Source organism: Pristis pectinata, chromosome 41, assembly GCF_009764475.1.
Source record: "Pristis pectinata isolate sPriPec2 chromosome 41, sPriPec2.1.pri, whole genome shotgun sequence".
In the NCBI taxonomy this organism is placed as follows: Eukaryota; Metazoa; Chordata; class Chondrichthyes; order Rhinopristiformes; family Pristidae; genus Pristis; species Pristis pectinata.
The window spans coordinates 5,032,404-5,057,350 of NC_067444.1; the positions used below are offsets into that span (position 1 = coordinate 5,032,404).

At 43.4% G+C, this 24,947-nt stretch overlaps 1 protein-coding gene across 8 annotated transcripts in view; it reads left to right on the forward strand.

Moving 5' to 3' along the window:
- The first annotated feature begins 601 nt into the window (after positions 1 to 601).
- The window catches only part of LOC127566464 (uncharacterized), a 32,161-nt gene continuing 7,815 nt past the window's right edge, over positions 602 to 24,947 (forward strand). The window contains exons 1-8 of one of the 8 annotated variants that reach the window (XM_052008892.1): positions 856 to 918; positions 1,952 to 2,098; positions 5,055 to 5,941; positions 9,237 to 9,269; positions 12,881 to 13,159; positions 14,830 to 15,132; positions 16,747 to 17,049; positions 21,650 to 21,946. In XM_052008892.1, coding sequence (XP_051864852.1) covers positions 5,932 to 5,941; positions 9,237 to 9,269; positions 12,881 to 13,159; positions 14,830 to 15,132; positions 16,747 to 17,049; positions 21,650 to 21,946 — 1,225 coding nt within the window. In that variant the 5' untranslated portion in view covers positions 856 to 918; positions 1,952 to 2,098; positions 5,055 to 5,931. Of the gene's footprint in view, positions 919 to 1,951; positions 2,099 to 5,054; positions 5,942 to 9,236; positions 9,270 to 12,880; positions 13,160 to 14,829; positions 15,133 to 16,746; positions 17,050 to 21,649; positions 21,947 to 24,947 lie in introns of all 8 variants that reach the window. The other 7 variants (XM_052008891.1, XM_052008894.1, XM_052008898.1 and 4 more) reach the window with 7 other exon arrangements.

Consider the following 24,947-nt stretch of genomic DNA (forward strand, 5'->3'; position numbering starts at 1 on the left):
CTCAGAGACAATGGATCTGTTACGAACCAGCAACAAAAGAAACACACCGAGTCATGTATAAGTGTTAAAAACTACTTTATTAATCACTACTTACGATAATAAGAAAAATAAAAGTAAAAATGTTAGAATGTTAGAAGTAAAGATGTTAAATCTTAAACATTAACCCCAAAAACTAAACTCGTAGTGTGTGTGTGGTAAACTCCCAAACTCCAAGTCCAGGAATAGTTTTCAAAGTTCAGTTCAGCAACCTTGAGGTGAAACGTGAGCAAAGGCTTCTCCTTCAACAACCACCATTGACTGAAGATAAGACGTAGATGTCGAGAGAGAATGGAGAGTAATTACGAAATCCGAATCCAACATAGACTAGCAGGCTGCTCTCCCTCTCTCTCTCTCTCTCTCTCTCTCTCTCTCTCTCTCTCTCTCTCTCTCTCAAACTTCTCTGACTGACTCGGACTGACTGCTTCATAAACGTTATTACGTCCTTTATATTCTGTTGTCGTTACCACGCCAACACACACACACACACACACACACACACACACACATTGCACTACGCTCTATCTTAAAAGGACATTCACCAATAGTAACCTCGTCCGGAACAGATCAGTAACTATTGACAGCGTTGTGAAGTGTTTCCAGACTTTTTCAATCTCCTTCTTTGGTAATCCTTTACAGTGTTCAAAGATTCACCTGCTGAAGCGCACAGCGGCTGAACCTATTCCATTTCATCTTATAATAACCTCAGTAATGTAGCATGTGTAGCAGAGTCAAGTGACATCTTACGCTCCCCTTTCGCAATCATTCTCTTAAAACAGCCTGGGACCAACAAAGTCTCAGTTGCTCTTCCCCACAGACCAATGATGTGTCCAAGCAGCAAGCAGTAGACCATGAATACCGCCGCTTTGTTTCTGCTATTTGGTGAGTGGTGAAACAATTTTATATTCAAAATGATTTGTTCAGTTCATGCAACTGACCGCAGTCGTCAGCATGAGTGAGGCTAAATGCTCCGTGTGATCGATAATAATTCAGCGCAAAGAGGCAAACAATAGATTTTTCAGTGATCGAAATATACAATTTATGAAACCGTCATCTGCTGCTTTGTTGCGGGATATTGTGAAGATGTCTGCAGATATTCTGCAATATTGAAAGATTTAGTTACTTTCGTGATAGCTGCCGCTGGTCATGCATGTGCTGATTTTTGCCCTTTCTTTAAGTTGCTGATCTGAATGGAAATTACTGCTTTTCACAACAGCTTAAATTGCTGAGGAATCTTATATGGCGAAATCAAAATCAATAGTCATTTTCTTGGTTCACAAATGCACTGTTAAAATTCTCCACACAATGTATTGTCCAGTGAATTTTGATGCAGCAAATGTGCACCTATTGAGCTCACACAGCACACAATACCAAAGAGAGAAAATGTTTCGCACAGTTGGTGGAGATCTTAGCTCTATTTTTAGCTGTTTTGTTCGGTTTGCATTCATGCCTTGTGGGGAGAACTTCCTCTAAATTAACGTTTCTCTCTGTTGAAACCGCACCATTCCGTTGTGACACCCAGCTGCTTTAACGTTCTTTGAGAAGTAGTCAATCGCCACTTATATTTTCTTTACTTTCTTATTTACTGACCGCTTTTCCATTTAAACCGAATATCATGATACACGAGGACGGGCATACATAAAGCCTGCAGAACGAAAATCTCCTGCTGATAAACTTCAGGCAATACTGAGAGATGGGAATGTCTTTTGAGAGCACTTCCTCATTTTCTCTGCTGCCGTTGAGCACATCACTGAGATAAATCTGCAGGGTGGGCGGAGATTGGAGTTCTTTGGAAAAGACAGTGAAACATTTGCCATTTACGTTCGTTATTTCCACGTTTCACCCAAAAGGTTTACAGACACAATTCTTGTCATTAAGGTCACCTTCGCAACAACAATTTTGCTTCCTGTTTTAGAAGCAGAGGCATTCCTATAACGGAGCCCCATGTCAGAAGAAAAAGATGCAGCCTGCAAGCTGCAGATGTCCCTACCATGACGGTTTTGCGCATTGCGAAATTCACCTTTGCTGCTTTTCATCACATCTCAAGACTTAAGAAACAACGGTAACTTGCTTCATGCTCCATATCCGCCCGCTCCTCTCTCGCTCTCTCTCTCTTCTCTATCTCACTGTTCCGTTCCTTCTTCGCTGAAGCTCTCTCTCCATCTCTCTCTCTCTTTGTCCCCGTCCCTTCCTCCCTCACGTTCTCTCTCCCTCTCTCTCTCTCTCTCTCATTCTCCCTCTCTCTCTCGCTGTCACTCACTCTCCGTCTCTGTCAATCTCTCTCTCCCTCTCTCTCCCCCTCTCTCCCCCTCCTCCCTCTCGCTCACCCCCAATATCCCTGTGAAAAGTCATGGAACATGCGCCTTGCTGTCACACAGCAGTTAATTGCTTTGAGGAAGTAAATATCAGAACACAGACATGGTCATCAACTGCAGTTGGACGTTGGATAGGAGGGCGGGACAAGGGTACTCCCTGTTTCGGCATTTCTTTATATTTAACAGCTGGAGAAATACTGGGTGTGACAAGAAATGATTAAGACGGACTGTGAATATAATACTTCTGGTTATTTCATCTCAGATAGTTCTTTCAATTGAGATCAAATTACTGCTTTCTTTTAATTAGCTCCTCCCACTCAAAACAGTTGCTTTTCCTGTTGACAGATCTGTTTGAACTTTGGAATCAGATGTAATCGGTTTTCTTTTATATTTTCTTCATGTTTGTTCTTCGTTCCACTTCAAGTTAAGCTTCTTCCTTGTCGTCGTGGGCGGGCGCTTGTAAAATTCCCAGACCTAAACTAACCTACTGAAAATATTCAGGCAGCATTGCGTCCTGAGAAACTCAGTCCACTTGTTCTGCTTTCTGCTGGTGAATATGACACTAAGATAGAGGTGGGCGGAGACAACTGTCCTTCATGAAACACAGTGCGGCAGCTGACAATTCTGTTCTTCACTCAGCTCTTTAACACAAGTTTTCCAGTCACATCACCCGCGTGAGCCCCCCATTCATTCCATGACCGAACACCGACACAGCAAATCAGATTCTGAGGATAGGAGCAGACCGATTTGTGTCAACGGGCACAAATCGAATGGGAACTGCAACAGGACACCTCCTTTTGCCAATCCTGAGCATATTTCCAAGGGCATAAAATGGACACTTACTGTGCCTGAAGGTTTGGGCAGAGTGATCAGGGATCTGTGCAAGATCAATCATGCTCTTCGAGTTCTCTAATGTGACGAGTGGAGTATATAACTGAGAAATAAGAGAAGAAAACTGAAGTGTTGCAACATACAGGCCCATGTCCGATTTTCAGACTGCAGGAAGTGTTTAGCCATCAATTATTCAAAGTCCTTAACAAATGTATAGTTGATGGGACCAAAAATAACATGTTCATGATTGTCGAGTTGATGGAGTGAGCAGCCAGAATCTTATAAAATGGCCGATCAGTCTCAAGTTGTTGAGTGACCTCTCTCTTCGAACGCAAATGTCTTCACGTTCACATGTTTCATCAGTTTTCCGGACCGGACATGCATATTATATATGTAACATGCACCTGTTTATTCTATTTTATTTATACTCTGACATACCAAGCTGCCTGCGTTAGTGTTCTTCGACATTTATTAATTAGTGAATATCCAACGTTGACTTCCAGCTTTGTTTCTCTCCCTCCTGATTCCCCTCTCAGCGCCTCATCATGTTCCCATGTCAGCTTATACAATCTATGGCATTCTATCAGCCTTCGTTCTCATTTCAGTCCCTGGTTTTACATGTAACTGAATAACTCACGGTATTAACACAAACCTGCAGTATATTGTGATCGCTTTGGACATTTGATCGAGCAGCACATCAATCAGGACTTTTGTCATTGGACCAAAGTGTGTCTGAAGCAAGCCCTTCATTGCTCACTTGGACAGTATTCTGAGCAAGTAATCCACGTCCTTCATAATCCATGAATTCCTTTGCCATGTATTATATTCGGAATAATTATGAAAATTTCATGGAAAACATTTGTTTTCCGGGCAAACCAATATCCAATGTTGCAATGTATATTTCTGAACATGGAACTGGATTGTAAATAATTAGCTCATTATACTGCTTCACTTGGCAAGTAAATGCTACTTCCACAGGTACTGAGTTCACTGAAATGAGAACGAGAGCTGTTGATTCATCTGTAGACAACAGGGAAGAGAAGACACACATTGATACTGAAGAATGTGAGAAATACGAAGTGTATTTAAACCATGAGAAGATGCTCTAAGCGAGGAGGTTTGTTGCCTCAGCTCAGAGCTGCTTCAGCGCGGATAAGTAGGAACTTAAACCTTGAGGGTAAAGTGCAAACAACCAAGCACAGAAACGTACATGTAGGTATTAGTTAAGTCACTAAATTTGAGGCAGAGGGCCATGCCAGCAAGTTTTACACATTCTCAATTTTAAGACACTTAAGATACATATTCCAACAATTTTACCCAAATAGGTACTGATAGGATATTCCCTATTGCCCCACATTTTTCCGCCGTTGATCTCCACCCACGAGGTTGACCACGTCTCATTAATGGAGCAAACTGCAGAAAATTGTGGAATCTAAATGAATAGAAAGAAATATTGTCTCATTTGACCGATTTCAGGTACATTTCCGGGTGCTCAATTCACGCCACAACCACAGGAATCCCTGTTTCATCGACAGGGAATTAAGACACGAATACCAGAACGAATAAGTACAAACATCAAAAATGCAAACTTATTAATAGACATGAGAGTAAGTAGTTCAAAACGAAGGTTTGCTTTCACAGTTCAGAACTACTGCAGTTCTCAGAACAGTAATCATTTCACTGGACATAATCATAAGTAATATATCTATCTATATATCTATCTATCTATACATCTATCTATCTATTTATCTATCTTTCTGTCTGTCAGTCTATCAGTCTATCTACTTATCTATCCGTCTGCATCTCTGTGTATCTATAACAATTTATCTGTCTATCTATCTGCCTGTCTATGTATCTTTTTGTCTGTTTCAGTTGCTGCAGACTCCATGAATGAGAAAGCATCAACACAGTGGTGGAGAGTAATGGGGCACCATGCAGAGAAGAGGAAAAGATTCTGTAGCTCTTCGTTTTGGAGAAATTGGTGAAATGTTTCGAACGTGTCTTAAAATGAACCAATGGGAAGTTGATGCCAATTCGTCCCTGTCATTTAAATAGTGAATTATCTGACAAGTACATTTGAACAAATTTAATGAGTTGCACATTTCTGTTTTGTGCTTAGTTTCAAGTTCTTACTCTTCAGGGTTAAGTCCCTGTTTGTCAGAGCTGAAGCTGGTCTGAACTGAGACAAAAGACTTCCGCTCTAAGAGCATGTTCTCATGGTTAAAAATAGGCTGCGCTTTATTATGTACTTCAGCATTAGTATGTGTGTTTTCTTCCCTGTTCCCTGCAAAATAACGCAATTGTTCTTTTACTTCTATCAGTGCGCTCAGTTCCTTGGGAAGAACTGGTTATCAGTTAAGTGAAGCAAAGTGAAGTGAATTTGATCCCATCAATGGGATAGCAGGAACCCTGAGCGTGGAGCTAAACTGATCGGTGACTTCAAACTGAAACTTCCTATAAGTTGAACTTTTATTTGCAATGTTTATAATTTGTAAGACCATCTGCTCGGAGTTCGCAAATACACACAATTTCCTCAAATCTAATCTTCTTCTCGCCGGTTGACAGAAACATTTCACAAAACTCTCACCTTGCATTCCATCATTTTACCACCGCACTGTCAATCTGTTGAAACGTTTAACTTTTCTCTCAGCTGCTCCGGCGCTCACATGGTCCATGCAGATCTGAGCATGTCTTGTGACAAGCAAGTTGAACCTGCCTGTTTGGATGTTTGGTACGTTGGAAAGTGGATATGTTACTAGGTAGGTAGGTGTGCAGCTGGTCTAGAGAAGCAAAATTCCAACATTATCTATGTTAGCTTGAAATAATGTAGAAATATATTTCTGGTATTGGGGAAGTGTGTATCTGAAGTGTATTAACACTAATAATATGTTTCTGATAGTACACATATATCGCCTCAGGTTTCTTCGAATTCACTGAAAGGATGTCGCTGATGGAAGTAAACTAAATGATCCTACTTAAAATCTTGACATGGCATTTTCTTCAGGAACTGTATCTTACTCCCTCTTCTGTTCTGTCTGCGCAAGAACACATAGAACTGCAGACTGGGCGGAGACTCATGTCCATTAGGGAAGGGAGTGCAGCATCAGAGAACTGAGCAGATTACTTGTTTCTTTATCTGAAGAGCAAAACTGTTGGTGTCACTGCCGCAACTGATTACTCCCTGGCCAATTCCATGTCAGACCGCCAATGAGAGAATTGAGACGGATATGTAATAGTTCGATAGATAGACAAATATGAGAGAGTGAGAGAACGAGAGAGAGGTCGGGAGGTGAAAGAGAGAGGGGAGAGAGAGAGGGCGGAGAGGGGGAGAGAGAGAGAGGTGGGGAGGGGAGAGGGGGATAGAGAGACAGACAGACAGAGAAAGAGGGATCTCTGCTCTTTTTGGGGAATTGGGGAAATTGTCTCATGTGTCTTAAAATTAATAATTAATCTTCGATATTGAGAATGCCGCTCTTCCCTGAATGAGTAGACATTTATTATGTTGAATTTTTCTGTTTTGTGTACTTGGATTCAGAGATCATGCTCTCAAGTGTTTAATTCCTATTGGTCAGAGCTGACGTAACTGTGAACTGAGACAACGGACGTCTGCTCTGAGCTCAAATCCTCAAAGTTAAAAATAGCTGGCATATTTTCATCCACTTTATTCTCAATATGCCTTTTCTCTTTCCTCTTACCTTTTGATGATGCCAGAATGTTTGTACTTCTGACAGTGATCTAAATCCCTGGAAATGACCAGTTATCAGTGAAGTGAAGCAATGTGTTGTCCTAATTATTTCTGCTCGTCTTCTTTGTTCTGTTTGCAGTCGATACAATTAATGCGACAGCAGCAATACTGTGCGTGGAGCCAAAGCTGCTCCTTGAGTATCAAAATGTAACTCCACATCAGAGACATTTTGATCTACGTCATTTATGGTCTGAAGAACTCATAATGCTCTAATTCCTCAAATTAACTGAAATTTCCACTCACTCTTTGGAATATATATTTCAGCGTCTTCGAACTACCATCTCGTATTCCTTCAATTTACGACTTGACAGTCAATCTGTTTGAACGCATACCTGTTCTCTCCAAGCCCTGCCCCCTCACCAGCTGTGACTTCGACATGTGACAACAAGACCTAAGCATGTCTTGTGCCTTGCAAGTTGAACTGCCTGGTGAGGTGGTTGATAGGTAGGGAAGTAGGTGGGTGTGCTGATTGGCAGATCGATACAAAATTCCGACACCATCAAAGTGGCTTCATGTAGAATAAGTAGAAATATGATTCGCTGAGGCAGTTTGGAGAAAATGGGGAAACACGTAGGTCACGTTATTGACATTAACAATTAGTTTCTGATGGTCAGAACACCACTTTGCATCATCTAAATTTATATTTGTATTAATAAATATGGTTGCGTCGTTTTGTTGTTACGCTTAATTACAAGTTCAAATTCCTCTTTTTCATGACCTCTGCAGTTCTGAGCTGAGGCAGCGAAATTCCGCTGAAACAACGCACCCTCGTGGTCTATTAAAGAACTTTACGATTTGTCATGTATTTTAGTGCGTCTGTGCTTCTTCCCTGCCTTCTGTGGGTTTTGCGTAATTTTTTGTACTTGTATCATTGAGCTCACCATCTCGAAAACAGGTTACGAACCATGTGATGCAACTTTCTATTCCCTTTTTTAACAATGCAAATCTTTCATCCTTGTGTTCGTGTTGTCCTATCAGCCAGAATGTCCAATGCCCTCCAAATTTATAAAAATCTGACTCAAACTTTTTGAATAAAGGTTTAAACAAATGCAGTCTTCCATCTCCATAAACGTCAGCCTGCGAATTCATTGACAGTTTGTTCAAACTCTCCCCCAAACTCCACATTTCAGCTGGTAGTGCAATTAAAGCTGACACATGGACGCGAGGATATTTTGTTCCCGGAAGTTTAGCCAGGCCTTGATGTTATTTGTCTGAGAGAAAGGAAAAAAAATCATGAAGACTGCAGTAAAATCAGTGCAACCCTTTAACATCGCTGGAAATGAACAATCATCTCCCAGCATCATTTCTGCATTACAAATACCACCTTACCAATTGATCCGATTTTCCATCAGGAAGTGAAGACATTCTCTGAATTATTTACTGTAAAACAACGCAGATAACATGACAAAACATTTCAGACAACAGTTTTAATCCTCCTCTGAACACCCTTCCATTTCTGGCTTCGCAAAGTTTTCTTTTCAGTTGCTTAATTAGTTTCCTTCTCGTCTAATTGCCACACAGGTTCTACACTTCTGTTCGGCCGTGCATCCCAGATTGTCACATTGTAATTGTACCCGCCTCTGATGCTTCCTCTGGAAGTTAATTCCACCTCTCCACCCGGCTCTGTGTGAAAAATAGGCCCTCAGGTCACTTTTTAATGTTTGCCCTCTCATACACAACCTTTGCCGTCCAGTTTTAGACTCCATAACACCAGGACTAACTGCTCCGTCTGAGGAATGATTCAATTTTCATTGAAACCTTGGGCGAAGGCCGAAATTGACAGGAATGTTTGTTTTCTTAATGCTTTCTCGTCTTGTTACATAATCTGTACCCAGGCGAGGGGTGCATCTGGTCGTGACCAAACTGGGCTTTTTCTGTTTTCAGCCGTCTTCTACTTTCGTTCATTGTGTTTGCAGATTACTAGAACCAGGGAACTCTGGATGTGGGGAGCTGGCACAAGGTGTAATTGAGATACACGTCGAGTCATTTCATTATGGAGTGTCAGAGAAAGGTTATGCTTGACCAACTGCTGCTCCTGTTTCTGACATGATCCTGTTCGATATAAATGTGCAATGTCCACGAGAATGTGTTTAGAACCACGGCCGTCACAGATTTCAAGGCGATACGTGAAGAGCAGGCTGGGGCTGAAGATGTGTTCTGGGGGACTCAGTAATTCACGGGAGAGAACTGACAAAAGGAGTACCCGGGCACAATGGGCCGAGTGTCCTCCCGCGAAGTGACATTGAATGATTGTCTGAAACATGTTGCTGTTGTAGTTTATCTTATTAATTCTTACTTTCCCTTTTCAGTGACCGTGACGGTTCAGACGAGCGAAACTCAAGGTGAGCGACAAACTTTGCTTCTTGTTGTCCCGAAGATAATACCTTTGAACACAGTTGCCCTGAAATTGCGTTGCTTCGTTATTTGATGAAATTAAAATATATTGTTGTTAGCATTTGTTCTCTTAAACTGATACCACTGATGCAACGGCCAACAGTAAGCAAAATACCGACTATTCATTCATTTCTTTCAATTCATGATTATCCTTCTCTTCTTGAGCGAAAGAGTAAGGACGATAAATCTGTAAATATGCATGGTATCTGCACAGATTAAGCATCCTTTGTTGGCAAAGTAGAATAAGACAATTTGGTGTATCAGTTTGATGCATAGAAAGTTAGTGGCAAATCGAATATAACATCGGCTCATGGCCGAATCACGGGAGAATGGCTGGCGGGTGGTCCTGTTGCTACAATTAAAAGCAAGGACAGTAAGGGTGGGGAGAGCCAGCCTTGAATAACCAAGGAAAGAAAGAAAGGTATCAAATTTGAAAGCTCATCCTTACAAAGTCACCTCGTGTAGTGGGGTCTGGAGGACTGGGAAAACTTTCCGAAGCAACAAAGAACAACTGAGCCAGAAATGCGGACAGAAAAGATATGTTATGAAAGTCAACTAGCACAAAGTACACATCAGATTGAATCAGTTTTCATTATTAGATAAAGCGGAAAAGGGTGGATGAAGTGATAGTAGGTCTCTTGGAACGGGGAATTGATATTGGGAAATGCAGAAATGGCCGAGGCTTTGAACAGCTATTTTGTGTCGGTCTTCACGGTGGAGGGCACATCTAACATGCCAAAGAGAGATATTATGGATACGATGGGAGGTGAGGACTCCTATACAGTCGGTATCACTGAAGATGTAGTGCTGAGCAAACCAGTGGTTGGATGATGCCCCTGGTCCTGATGGGAGGCATCCCAGGGTACTGAAAGAAATGACGGAAGTTACAGTAAAAGCGTTTTTGAGACTGTACCAAAATTCTCTGGACTCAGGGTAGATCCCGGCGGATTGGAAGGCAGGGAATGTCACGCCACTGTTTGAAAAAGGTATGTAGGTAAAACGCTGATAACTGCACAGCAGTTATATTAACGCCTGTAGTCGGGTGATGGCTTGAAGGCATCATTAAGGATAAATGGCGAGTACAGTGGACAGATAGAAACAGGTGGAAGTTGTGTCCTTGGATTTCCAAAGGCGTTCGATAAAGTGCCGTACAAAAGACATCCATGAGATAAGGTTACACGACGTTGTGGGTAATGTATGGGCATGCAGGGAATTGATTAACCAACAGAAGGCAGAGAGTTGGGATAAATGGGTGTTTCTCTGGTTGCCAATCAGTGGTGACCGGAGTGCCGCAGGGCTCCGTGCTAGGCCCGCAACTGTTCACAATATACATTGAAGATTTGGGAGAGGAGACTACGTGTAGCGTATCTGAATGTGCTGATGACACTGAATTGAGTGAAAAAGTAAATTGTGCAGAACATGCAGAGAGTCCGTAGGGAGATACAGATCTGCAAATTCCGTGGATACGGGTCTGGAAGATGGAGCACAAAGTTGGGAAATGCGAGGTTATCCACTTTGGAAACCAAAATAGAAGGTTAGATTATTATTTAAATGTTGGAAGATTGCAGCATGCTGTTGTGCAGAGGAACTTGGGAGTTCTTAGACATGAATAGCAAGAGGCTGGTTTGCATGTGCAACGGCATGTGCAACGGGTTGAGCTGCATTGCTGGAGGGATTGAATTTAAGCGCTGGGAGGTTATGCTGCAACTGTACAGAGTACTGATGAGGCCGCAGCCGGAGTAATGCATGCCGTCTTCTCTTCTTAATGGAGAAAAGATAGACTGGATTTGGAGAGGATGCAGAGGAGATTCACCAGGTTGATTCCGTGAGATGAGGGGTTAGTCTGTGAGGAAAGATTGAGTCGCTTGAGACAATACTCGTGGGGATTAGGAACAATGAAAGGGGATCTCACAGAAATATATAAAATTATGGATAGGACAGATCGAGGTTGTTTCCACTCGTCGGTGAGACTAGAACCAGGGGACAGTGTATAAAGATTCTGGGAGTAGATTCAGGAGGGAGATGAGGGGGACCTGCTTTTCCCAGAGAACAGTGAATCTATGGAATTCTCTCCCACGGAAGGAAAAAAAGGCGACATCGCTAAAGATGCTAAGGATAGAGTTAAACAGATTATTACAGAGCAGCGAATTTAATGGTTTTGGAGACATTTCGGTCGGTGGAGCTGGTGGAGCTCGACGGGCCAGATGACCTATTCCTGCTCCGATTTTCATGTTCTTATGTTCTTACGTGCAATCAGTTGGATTCTACAAGGCTCAGAACTCGCTCTCTGCTTTTGTTACTATTCAGACTAACGTAAGAGCATGATAAAAGCAGTTTAGAGACTATAGACAAATGACAGCGTTGATTATGCAGCTTAAACGTGAAGGAAGGCATTGATGTTCAGGTCAATCTTGCAATAAAATGGGAAATGGCATTTAAGACAGTGGATGGTGACGTGATGCATTTTGCGTTGTGTGAACAACATGGACTGCACCATTCGTCTCGCTAATCAGTTTGAGTATTTTGAAGGGGAGACCAAGAGGCTTGACGAAGGCAGGGCAGCAGACTTTGTTAACATGGACTTTAGCGAGACTTTCAGCAAGGTGCTGCATGGTTCGGCCGGTCGGGAAGGTGAGAACACATGTTATCCAGGGTGAGTTAGCCAACTGGTTACTAAACTGGTTTGATGATGGAATGTTGGCCGGAGGACGAGCGAGCAGCTGATGTTCTTACATTGTTCATAAAGGGAAAACAGGGACAATTCTGGAAACTAGAGACCGGTCAGTCTCAAGTCAGAGACAGGGAAGTTACTGGAGAGGATTCTTGGGGACAGGATTCATGACAATTTGGAAAACCGTTGCCTGATTGTGGACAGTCATCATGGCTTTGTGTGAGGCACATTATGTCCTGCTAACTTGATTGAGTTTTTGAGGAAGTGAGGAGAGTGATTGATGAAGGTAGAGCCGTGGATGTGGTTCACATGGACTTCAGTAAGGCGTTTGATAATGTCCCTCATGGTAAGCTCATCCAGAAGATATAGATGCATTGGATCCACTGTGAATTGGCCTTTTAGATTCAGAATTGGCTTGTCCATGGAAGATAAGAGTGCAGTGGTCGATGTAAAATTTCTAGCTGGAGGTGGGTGACGAGTGGTGTTCTGCAGGTTCAGCTAATATAGCCTAGCAAATGTTATATTATAAGTAGCATTTGCTATGCTTGACTTTATTAGTCGAGGCATTAACCGTGTTCAAGGCAAAAATGTAATTTTACAAAGAATTTATTTGAGGGCGTCCAACATAGCGGTGAAATTGTGCACAGTCCAGTGGGAAAAGTGAACACGCTGAGCAGGTAGCCACGTCGTACTCTGGTACATTTTCAACACTGAAACAGAATGTGAGTAATTCTGCCGGTGGGAAATCAGGAATCTTTGTCGCTAATTATCCAGTCGACATGTCCACAAATTTTGACGCAGTCTTTTACTTTCAACTGAAAGAACGTAAGATTTTTCACGAGCCGATTCGTACTCCATCGAAAAAAAATGTACGTTCTGTCCTTGCAGCTCTCGTTGAACTGCGAATATCCCATGACCGTCCGGACAAAGTTTATGTGAAAGGAGAATCGATCACTTTTACTTGTGAAGGCGATATTCCACGTTCATCCAGTGGGTTTTCATTGTACCGCGGCACCACCAAATTGCAAGTAACACCCCAGGAAAACAGCTCATCTACAAAATCTGTCAAGTTTCTCCTCACGGTCATGCTGATTAGAACAGTCTGTTACTTGTGTTTTTATGGTGCAGACATGGCGCAAAGTGAAGACGTGTGCATAACTGTGGTGGGTAAGGGCCTTTACCTGTATCTATCTGAGAGAATCCTGTTCCTCTTGATACCCACGCTTGGTAGGAGAATAAACGAATGGAATGCTGACGGACAACATTCATGCAAAATGCTGAAAACGCTTTACCGGTTCTATCTCTAACGTTATTGTCATCGGGTGCAATATGAAAGAGCACACACCTGGTCCCCTGTTGTTTCTGATGCATATTCTTGCTTTTAATGAGAACATCAATGGCACTGTTCGTCAGTTTGCAAATAGCACCACATATGTTGGTGCAGTAATGAAATCTGGCTGAGATTACAACAGCACGTCGGCCAACTCGAAAAGTGGGCAGGTCAGAGGCAGGTGGATTTTAAATGTGACATGTGCGAACTGATGCATTTTGCTAAGTTAACCCAGGGTCGGCATACATAATGAATGGTCGGGCCTTAGGACGTTTTATTAAACAGACAATTGGATGCAAGTTCATAGTTCCCTGAAGTTGGCAACACAGGTAGACGGGGTGGAGAAGAGGCTGTCCAGCATGCTTGCCTTCAGCGGCCGAACAAGACTTGGGATGTCATGTTTCCGATGAGAAGGAGTTTAATGGGCCTTACTTGGTGTACAGTGCACATGTCTGGTTGCCGTACTGCAGGTAAAATTGAACGAGCTCGAATTAGTTCCAGGGGTGTAGGTTCATATCTGACGGAAACAGTCCCTCTGGCCCAACTGGTGCATGCCAACCAAGTTCCCATTTAATGTAGACCCATTTGCCCGGCTTTGGCCCACATCCCTCTCAGCCTTTTTCTTCTCTGTGTCCTTGTCCAAGTATCTTATACATGCTGTTAATGTAACTGCCTCAACCACTTCCTCTTGCAGCTCATTCTAAATACTGACATTTCTCTTGGTAAAATAAAAATGCCCCTCAGGTTCCTATTAAATCTCTCCCCTCTCACCTTAAACGTATGCCCTCTAGTTCTTGATTCCCTAACCTTGGAAAACATACTGTGCGCTTTCACCCGATATTTGCTCCTCAGTAATATCATAGACCTCTTTGAGCTCAAACAACATTCTCTTACGATCCAAGGAGTAACGTCCCAGTCTGATCAACCTCGTTCCTTCGATCAGTCCACCGAATCCAGGCAGCATCCTCCTAAACCTCTGCACTCTTTCCAGAGTAATGGCATCTTTCCAACAGCAGGGTGACCAAATCTGAACACATTATTCCAAATCAAATGCGGCCTCACCAACGTCTTGTACAACATATCACATTCAAGAATTATCTGCATGTGTACAAGAGAATCGTGGCCTGTAGCGGCAAAGACTAAATGGGGCAATGTGGAACTGTATACGGTTGCTATTATTCGGCTGTCCCAGAGCTGAAGGGTTCCACCGATGTTAACAACAGCTATGACGGCGTGTTTATGATTCTATGTCCGATCCCGTGAAAATGCACACATCATTTCACTTTCAGCGAGAAGCAGCTAATCAGGTAGCTGCATGACACGTTTCCTTTCATGGAAGAGTGAAACTTGACAATCTCTGCAAAATAATCATTGTCATGAATTAGTCATTTACTTTGGCCCACGTTCCAGAAAGGTATGTTTTTCATATTGTTTCAATGTATAGACGTGAGATTTCCGTCCTGATGCTCCGTTCGTAATCAGTGTAAATCTCTTTCTGTCCATGTAGACCGTCCTGAGAAACCGGAGCTATCAGCTGACCGTAACGACAAAACATATGTGACAGACGAAGCCGCCCGTTTCACCTGCAGGACATGGTATCTCTACTCCGATTGCAGTGTTGATCTGTATAGATTCGGACAACATGTACCAACAGAAAGTAAGAAATGCACGTCCTCGTCCTATGATGCCACGTTCACCATCACGTTCAACAGCGCTGGATCAGAAGATTACTATTGCGTTCATGCACGGACGGTGTCTGGCAGAGTGGTATCCTCAGCACCGAGTAAAACAGTGAGGATTACGGTTGTGGGTAAGTTTCAATTTCTGCAGCTTTAAGATATTCCTGTATAATTTGATGCCCGAGCTTTGTGCCAAGCTCCAGATGGAAAGATGTCACTCAGAAGACCAGCGAAAATTTAAAACAACCGGATTTTTATTCAGTTCTTCACCAAGTCTTTCTGCGATTTCATTGAACATAACGGGGTATCGCACAATGCATCCTATTATCAGGCGCATGTCCCTTCATGCTCTCCTGAGCAGCTGATTATTGCAGACTCTTTTTCGTTCAGGAAGTATAATGTAGGGGCGAGCGAAGAGAAATCTGGAGTTAGACGGAGAATTTGTGCCTTCGCGACGGATCAAAATCAGAGATTTCTGTAGAACGTGGGAGTGCTGGGATAGTCTCGGAGGTACAGGGGCGTTTCGAGTCGACGTCTTCTCCTCTGTTTGTCCCACATTTATCGCTGAACGACACGTTAACTTTCTTACCTTACAATCTGTATATGTTATACACGAACCTTTCTTACCAAACGTGGCTTTTACTGTAAGTAAAATCCCTAACTTTTCTATCCCGTTTTTCATCAAATATGGAACAGTACAGCGCCGTAACAGGCCCTTCAGACCATAATGTTCTGCAGAACTCATTAACTTAGTCATCAAATGCCCAACTCAACTAATCCCTTCTGCCTACACCACGTCTATATGCCCCCATTTCCTGAACATTCACATGCCTATCAAACAGACCCCTAAACGCCTGTATCGTACCCGTCTCCACCAGCATCGTTTTCCGCTCCAACAGGCGCATGTCTGTTCATCCTTCCTGAGTACCTTGATATTGCAGACACTTTTGCACTCACAAGGTAGACAATAAAAGTGAGCGAAGAGAGACGTGTAGTTGCACGGAGCAAATAATACACCGTGTTAGTTGCTCTTTACACCACCGTCCACTCTCCTTCGGTTCAGTCGAAGCTGGAATGATTCTGCGTAGAAATGACGCCAGATCCACGTGAAAATTCAGATATCTCACGTAGAGTTTTTTGTCTTATTTCTCGACTTGCATGTAACCATGCTTGAATGCAAAGTCCCAAATGAACCGCAGTTTATCATAATATTTAAAAGGTGAACTTGCAGTGCAAACGCTAACAGCTGAAAATGAATTCTCGCAACTGAATGTGCATCTCAATTGCCTTGAGTGAAGAGCAGCACTGTGAGATATAATGGTCAACCTTAACATGCCCAATTTTTGTCACAATTTTGTTCCAGATCTGCCCAGGCGAGATCCTTATATTCTTTTTGTATTGAACTAATAGCTTTTAAATGTTTCAAGGCATAGAATCAAAGTAAAAGAGGAGTGCTCTTGAATATTTCAGTTTTTCATTAATAATTGGAAGCAGTTTTAATGCCACAGATGTCATATTTTGTTTCTCAGCACAGGTGAGGTTCGCATTAACAGGAAAATTAAAGAGAAGTGTAATTCGTCATAAGTATGTATTTGGTGCATTTGGAATTCGAGTTTAGCTTTCTTCAATGAAACAGAAACTGTTTAAATCTTCCAATCTTTTTAAACCCATCAGTGTCACAAATTAGCCATGTGTGAATGACCATTTCTTCATCATCTGTTCAGATTTCCTTTCCGTTCTTCCAGATCCTCCTGGGAAGCCAAAACTGTTAGCTGACCGTAAGGATAAAATATATCCGAGAGACGAAAAGGTTGCTCTCACTTGCGAAACATTCCATTCATCTTCAGTCAGTAGTGTTGAGCTCTCTACTGTGGGACAACATGTGCAAATTAAACGCAGGGAGGATATTTCGTCGCCATACTCTGTCGTGTTTACCATCTCGGACACGAGTCCTGGGTCAGAAGATTACTTCTGCACTTATACACTGAACAGGTCAGGAAGAGAGCTTACTTCACAGCCGAGTGAAAGCGTGAAGATAACGATCGTGGGTAAGTTTCACTTCCTGCTTAACCAAGATATTTCTATATTATTGATTTCCTCGCTTTGCTTGAAAATATATTGAAGAAAAAGTCAGTCAAAAGATGAAGAAATCTTCTTCACATCTTTTCCTTCAGACGTCCAGAGCTAGGCTCTTCGAGCTCCCCCAGATAGCGTGTTGCTTCAGACACGTTTTGCACACAAGGGCTGTAAAATAAGGGTGAATAAGGGCCATGAGGCAGAACGATAATTACACTGCGTCAGTCGCTCTTCTAAACTCGTTTCGTCTTTGTTCGGTTTAGCTCCGGTTGAGAGGAGCTCTCAATGCGGACCTTTGCATGTTTCGGACTCCCAAGCAAGCTGAGGTTAATGCAAGTTCCTGAACTAGCAACATTTTATGCCGTTTAGCAATCCAGCGTCAAAATGTGAGTTACATCGAAATAAACCAGAGGTGGGGGATTCATTGGGACAGGCAAAATTTGGTCTATTCCATTGAAGACGACCAGACGTGAAACAAGAGGATAGAGTTAGTTATTTTGCTGCATCATAATTTCATCAGTTTTTTTGTACGTTTTAATTATTTTAAGTTTTATTAAAAAATCAAGAGCTTTAATGAACTGGGAGGAAGAACACAAGGCTCATAGCAGGACTCTTAGCAGTGTGGAGGAACATCGGGATCTTGGGGTCCGCGTCATCGTTCCCTCAAGGTTGCCGCGCAAGTCGGTAGGGTTTTTAAGAGGTTTATGGTGTGTTGGCCTTCATTAGTCGGGTTATTGAGCTCCAGTGTTGCGAGTTAATGTTGCAGCTCTACAAAATCTGGGGAGACAACACTTGCAACATTGTTCGTTTCTGCTGGCCTTCTTCGAGGAAGGATGTGGAAGCTTTAAAGACGGTGAAAAGTAGATTTACCAGTATACTGCCTGGATTGGAGAGCATATCTTGTGAGTGCAGGAGGAGAGAGCTGGGGCTTTTGTTTTTGGAGCGAAGGAGAATGAGGGGTGATTTGATAGAGGTGTACATGATGATACGAGGCATGGATCGAGTGGACAGTCAGAGACTTTTTCCCAGGACGAAAATGGCTAACACGAGGGGACATAATTTTAAGGTGATTGGAGGAAGGTATAAGGGGGATGTCAGGGGTAAGTTTTTTACACAGAGAGTGGTGGGTGCGTGGAACGCACTGCCGGCAGAGGTGGTGGGAGCAGATACATTAGGTATATTTAAAAGACTCTTAGATAGACACATGAATGATAGAGAAATGGGGGGCTATGTGGGAGGGAAGGGTTAGATAGATCTTAGAGTAGGATGATATGTAGGCACAACATTTTGGGCCGAAGGGCCTGTACTGTGCAGTAAATTTCTATGTTCTGTCATATCATTTGGCGAAAGGACAGGGATATCTTTGAAAGGCGAGACAGTGACAGTTACTTGAATAGTGACAGGACTCCTTCCCGGCTAGATCCAATTTACAAACATAACAAATGGCGTCGTCAGAATAAAAGCACGATACGAAGTCCAGAAGGCATTTCGTTTGACATTAAATCGTGCCGCAGAGGGTTTCTCTATTCACGAATCCGTGTCACTCAATTCACTTCAGAGGTCTATCTCATCGCCATCTCAGCAGTCAAGCAGGCCATCAGAATATCTTTGGTTTCGGTCCTGGCATTGGCTTATTATTGTCACTTGTACCGAGATAGAGTGAAAAACTTGTCTTGCATATTGTTGGTACAGATCAATTCATTATATTGAGGTAGTACAAGGTGAAAACAAAGCAGAAAGCAGAATAAAGTGTCACAGCTACGGTGTAAGTGCAGTGCAGGTCTACAGTAAGGTGGTGCGTCCAGACAGGATGCTCTATATGGTGCTCGATGGAAGTCGGTGAGGTTTAAAGGGGACATGCCAAATTTATGCCTCCTGAGGAAGCAGAGGCGCCGGTGAGCTTTCTTGGCCGTGGCGTCCCGTGGTTGGACCAGGACAGGCCATTGGTGATGTTCACTCCTGGAAACTTGAAGATCTCAACCCTCCCAAACTCAGCACCATTGATGTCGAAAGGAGCATGTGCACCGCGCCCTTTCCTAAAGTCAATGACCAGCTCTTTCGTTTTGCTGACATTGCGAGAAAGGTTGTTGTCATGATACCATGTCACGAAGCTTTCTACCTCCTTCCGATACTCCGACATATCGATATTTGAGACACGGCCCGCTGCGGTGGTATCATCTTCAAACTTGCAGATGAAGGTGGAGCAGAATCTGGCCACGCAGACATGAGAATATAGTGAGTATATTAGGGGCTGTGAACGCAGCATTGTGGGGCACCAGTGTTGAGAATAATCGTGCTGTAGGTGTTGCTGCCTACCGTCACTGATTGCAGTCTGTTGGTCAGAAAGTCAAGCATCCAGTTGCAGAGGTAAGTGTTCAGAACCAGGTCTCGGGGTCTGGTGATGACTTTGCTTGCAGTTATGGCATTGAAGGCGGAGCTGTAGTCAATGTATTTAATAAAGTCTAACGTAGGTGTCTTCACTGTCCAGAGATGAGTGCAGGGCCAGGGAGATGACATCCACTGTAGACCTGTTCCGACGATAGGAGAATTGCAGTGGGTCAAGCTTTTCGGTGCTGTTGAAAGACTCGCAGGAACAGATAGTCTTGAACACTTCCGTCATAGTTTCAATGGTTAGTACAGCGACCAGCCGCAATAACCAATCACTTTTCCCACAAATTAGATTATATTTTTATGCCGCAATGAAATTCGGTTTGGTTAACAACATCTGAAAGGCACTTATTATGTCATTGCATCTGGCTCGAGGTGCTTGCAGTATTCACCACTCGGTGACACCCATTTCATAGGCCGACTCATCTCCAACTCATCAGCCAGTCAGAGCTTCTGCATATTTTCCATAGTTGCGTCCATTTAATTTGGTTGCTTGTGTTGACGAGACAGGGTTTCATAGTGTGAAGTGTGTGTGATTTCTCATCAGGCTACCACCAGATTATTATCACATCGAACTATATCGTATGAGACGTTCAAACCGTCTCATTGTTCTTCCGTCAGTTAAGACATCTCACTTTCAGTATTTAGGAAACAGCAAATGTCCTCAGCACCGACCCCTGTGGTACACGTCTGGGAGGACGCCTGAAGTCCAAGCAACAACCCTCGACCATCACCCGTTTCTTTCCTCCACGAAGCAAATTATGAATCTCCCCTTGTTTATCATGCAGTCAAAAATTCCCGACAAGCCTGCCGTGAGGGACCTTGTCAAACGCCTTTATAAAGTCCGTCAAGGCAACATCTATTGCCCCTCCCTCACCCACCCTCTTCGGTACCTCCTCGAAGAACTCCAAGACGTTTGATGGACACGACTTTCCACACTCAAAGCCGTGCTGCCTGTCCCGAATCAGACCCTGAATCTTCAAATGTTGATAAATCCTGTCCCTCGGTAACCCCTTTAGCATTTTACCCACCACCGATGCGAGACTCACCGGCCTGTAGTTTCCTGGCTTGTTTTTGCTGCCCTTTTTACACAATGACACCACATTCCCCACTCTCCAGTCCGGCGGATCCTCACCGGTGGCCAAAGATGAAGAAGAAATCTCTGCAAAGGCCTCTGCAATTTCTTCTCCAGCTTCCCATGAGGTCCGAGAATGCACCAGGACATGCCCTGGAGATTTATCTACCGTAGTACCCCATCCCTGTTAATTAAAACACCATTTCCTACTTTATCGCCAAATCCTTTAATAATTGTTACAAATAACAATGCACATTTCTCTGTTCCGCACATAATCAATGACTGAGCCTCAACGTTCCCAGGGAGTAGAGAATAACAAAGATGTTCGACACTTTGAGTACAGACCTCTTTCCTAATTCTACAGCATGGTACAAAGGGTTGCAACGACCAAATCATGGCGTGTTAAAACAGATGTGATTCAATATTGACTATTTACCAATGCAGAACTTTTTCCAGAAGACTGGCTCATCTCAACCACAACCAAATGACGACATTTTTCTGACAGCAATGTAGCTTTACGTTACATGTTTTGATATTCCGTACTTTTAATCAGTGTAATCCTATTGTTCGACTTATTTCTCTTTAGCATATTGTCTCCCATGTATAAGCTCTCCGACGTTTGCATTCCATCCCACCTTTTCCCAAAGTGTTCAACGCTGAATTGTGAAAAATACTATCGCTGAAATATATGGAGACTCATGAATGAGTTTGATAGTTTCTTTCATCGTCAATTTATGTTAACCATGTGGTGTTGTTGAGGAAAAAAATTAATATTTATTCTAATCCGCCCTGGGAAGTATCCAGAATTGCTCTCTCTGACGTTGCACTATTTTTTTTAGATTGTATCAGTTATTCGAATTGACTACAATCACTGCTGAAGATTAAAATCCAGTCCTCACAGTGCGTGTGTTCAATCCCATCAGCGACCATCCCCCAGAGGTTAACTGCCCTGCTGCCCTTTGCTGTTCTTTGCCACACGTCGCACCACGTGTCTGAGTTGATTGTGTTACTGAAATATTGCCCTGCCCGCACATCTAATGATGGAGTTTAAGAAGTAGCAATGTGCTCAGACTGCTCCAACCGTCTCTATGTCTCCCTTTGATTTACAGATCTGCCCAGACCAAGTATAACAGTGTATTCCAATGAGGTTCGTCAAGGGGAACACGTTACCTTCAACTGTACAAGTCCACGGCAGAGGGCAGACACGACGTTCTACCTCTACAGGCAATGGGGATCAAACTACTCGGTTGTCCAGTCCGCGACGGCACAGACCAATTCAGTCACATTCACCATCAGAGCTACATATGGCTACAATAGCGGAAACTACACCTGTGGTTACGAAGCTACTGAGGGCGGAAGGCAGCTAAAGTCGGCGCAGAGTGATTCTGTACATTTGTCTGTAACAGGTGAGTAAAATTTCCAGTCATGCAGCTGTGCCATGGCGGAGTTTGCACAATATTGCATCAGTTACCCATTGTGTGCAACTTGTTTTGTTGCGCTGAAATCAATCTAATTTAAGAACTCTGGCCGCCTCTGTGAGGCCAGTGAAGCGATATGGGTGGAACTGAGAAATACTTCATTTCAAGAGGACGAGAATATAAAAACAAGGATGTAATGCTGAGGCTTTATACGGCGTTGGTCAGACCACATCTGGAGTATTGTGAGCAGGTTTGTGCCCCATATCGAAGTAAGGATGTGCTGGCATTGGAGAGGCTCCCGAGGAAGTTTATGAGAATGATCCCGGGAATGATTGGGATGACGTGTTAGCAGTGTTTGATGGCTCTGGACCTGAACTCGCTGGAGTTTAGAACGATGAGGGAGTATCCAATTGAAACCAACCGGATATTGAAGGGCATATATAGAGTGGACGTGGAGAGGTATATTTAAAGCTGAGGGAGAGAGGTTCTGGATTATTAAGGGCATCAAATGTTGCGGGGAGAAGGCAGGATAATGGGGCTGAGAGGGAAAAATAAATCAGCCTCGATCAAATGGCGGAGCAGACTCGAAGGGCCGAATGGCCTAATTCTGCTCCTATGTCTCATTGTCTAAATAAGAAGTGGGTGGTAGCTTTGATGGGATTGTACTACAGGCCCCCAGTAGTATCCGGCAATAGAGCCATAGAGCGATGCAGCACGGAAAAAGGCCCTTCTGCCCAACTGGTCCATGTCGACTAAGATGCCCAAGCCAAGCTCGGACCATTTGTCTCACTTGAACAGGGGGCAAAACTGTACCTCCTCTTGGACAATGAGGCAGAGCAAGTGTCTGAAGTGTCAATGCGGGAGCATTTGGGGATCATTAACCACAATTCTATTAGTTTAAAAATAGATCTGGAAACGAACAGGAGTGGTCCACAATTTAATGTCCTAAATTGAGACAAGGTCACCTTGGAAGGAATTAGACAGGAACGTCTGAAAAACAGTTGATTGGTGGAGCCTGTTTGTGGGTCATGGGCTGGCAGGTGTAGGGAATCCTGGATGACAAGAGACATTGAGGTTCAGTTGAAGAAAATGAAGTAGCCGTGTGAGGTATGGATAGCTGGGATAAAGTGGGTCCTCTAAGGACTCTATGGGATGCAGGAGAACGCTTAATAGGGAAATTACGCGACAAAATAGGAAATGACATGTATTTGGCAGATAAGCCAATGAGAGGTCTATAAGTACATTAAGAGCAAAGTAGTAACGAAGGACTGAGTAGCGTCCCCTGAAAGATCAACGCTGTCACCGACGCGTGGAAGCACAGGAGATGGGCGAGGTCCTTAACAGATATTAGTCGTCTCCACTTCCTGCAGAGAAATATATGGATGCAAGCGGACTCGGGTAGGTTAATAGTGATGAAGACAGTTCACATTACAGTAGAACGTGGTTGAGGTCTCAGAACGTATAAAGGTAGATAAATCGTCGGGACTTGATCAAGTGTATCATCGGACATAGTGGGAAACTGGGGAAGAAATTTCCAGGGCCCTCGTGGAGACATAGAAAAACAGAGTTGTGAAGAGGGTGTTTGGAACGACTGCCTTCATCGGCCAGCGTAGTGAGGTCAGTAGTTGGGACGTGATGTTTCCGCCAGGCGAGACTTGACAAGGCCGCATCTGCGGTAATGCGTGCAGTTCTGCTCACCCTGCTACAGGAAGGATGTCACTAAACTGGAGAGGGTGCAAAAAAGGTTTATGAAGATGGCTCCGGGTCAGGAGGGCTTAGGTTATAAGGAGAGACTGGATAGGCTCGGAACTTTTCCCTGGTGCTTTAGAGGCTGAGGGGTAACTTCGAGATGTTTATAACATCATGAGCAGCACAGATAAGGTGCACATACACAGTCTTTTCCCCAGTGTAGGAGAGTCCAGAACTAAAAGGTACGGGTTAAATGTGAGAGGAGAAAGATTTAAAGGGGATGAGGGTCAAGATTTTTTATCAAACGGAGGGTAGCGGGTACATGCAAAGAGATGCCAGAGAAAGTGGTAGGTGCGGATAATATTTCAACCTTTGATAGGCTTCTGGGCTATCAAGTGGATAGGATAGGTTTCGATGGATATGCAGGCAAATGGAACGAACTCAGTCAGGGAAAATTGGTCGGCACGCAAATTAGGGCCGAAGCGCCGATATCCATGCTACAGGGCTCTATGGCTCCATGACTCTGTAACTGACTGTATGAACTTCTGTTCCAAGATTTTTGTCAATTCCATGTGAACAATATTGTTTTTCTTTCTGTTCTTGACGAAGTCCCAGATACTGTTTCTCCAACCACAGAGGCTTCCACATCTGATGAGATTTTATTTCTCCGTGTTCTGTTTTCCTGTTCTGTGAGCCCACTTCGCAGTTTCTTTCAGTTACATTTCAGTTTCAAACTAAAGAGGCTGAAAAACAATAACACTTTCACATCCGCAATAATGGCCACCGGATCATTGAATACCTGCAATATGAATATTGGAAGGACTAAAATTTAGCAGAGCAAACCAGTGGGAATATAACCTGAGAGACTGGAGGTTATGGTGCAAGTAGGAACAACACTGGTTTGTCTGCAGGTGGAGTATTAAATGTAATTCTGGTCGCAAAACTATTGGAGAAGTCAGAAAGGAGATTGACAGGATGTTATCCCAGATGGAGTATTTCAGTAATGCGGAAAACCGAAATGGGCGGTTTTCCTCCAGCAGAGGAATCTGGCAGATAGGTCAAGTGTACAAAATTATAAGGAGCAGAGATGGGGCAGAACGTAAGAAACATTTCATCTATGGAGAGAGGTCTAAAGCCAGAGTGCAGAGAATTAAGATGAGATGGAGGCAATGACTCTCACAATGGTTAACAAATAGCTGCATGAACACTTGAATCGCTGAGACCTGGAAGGCTACCGAGCAAGTTTGCTGAAGCGAAACGAATGCTCTGGATGGGTAATTGATGGCCGGCATGGGGAGCC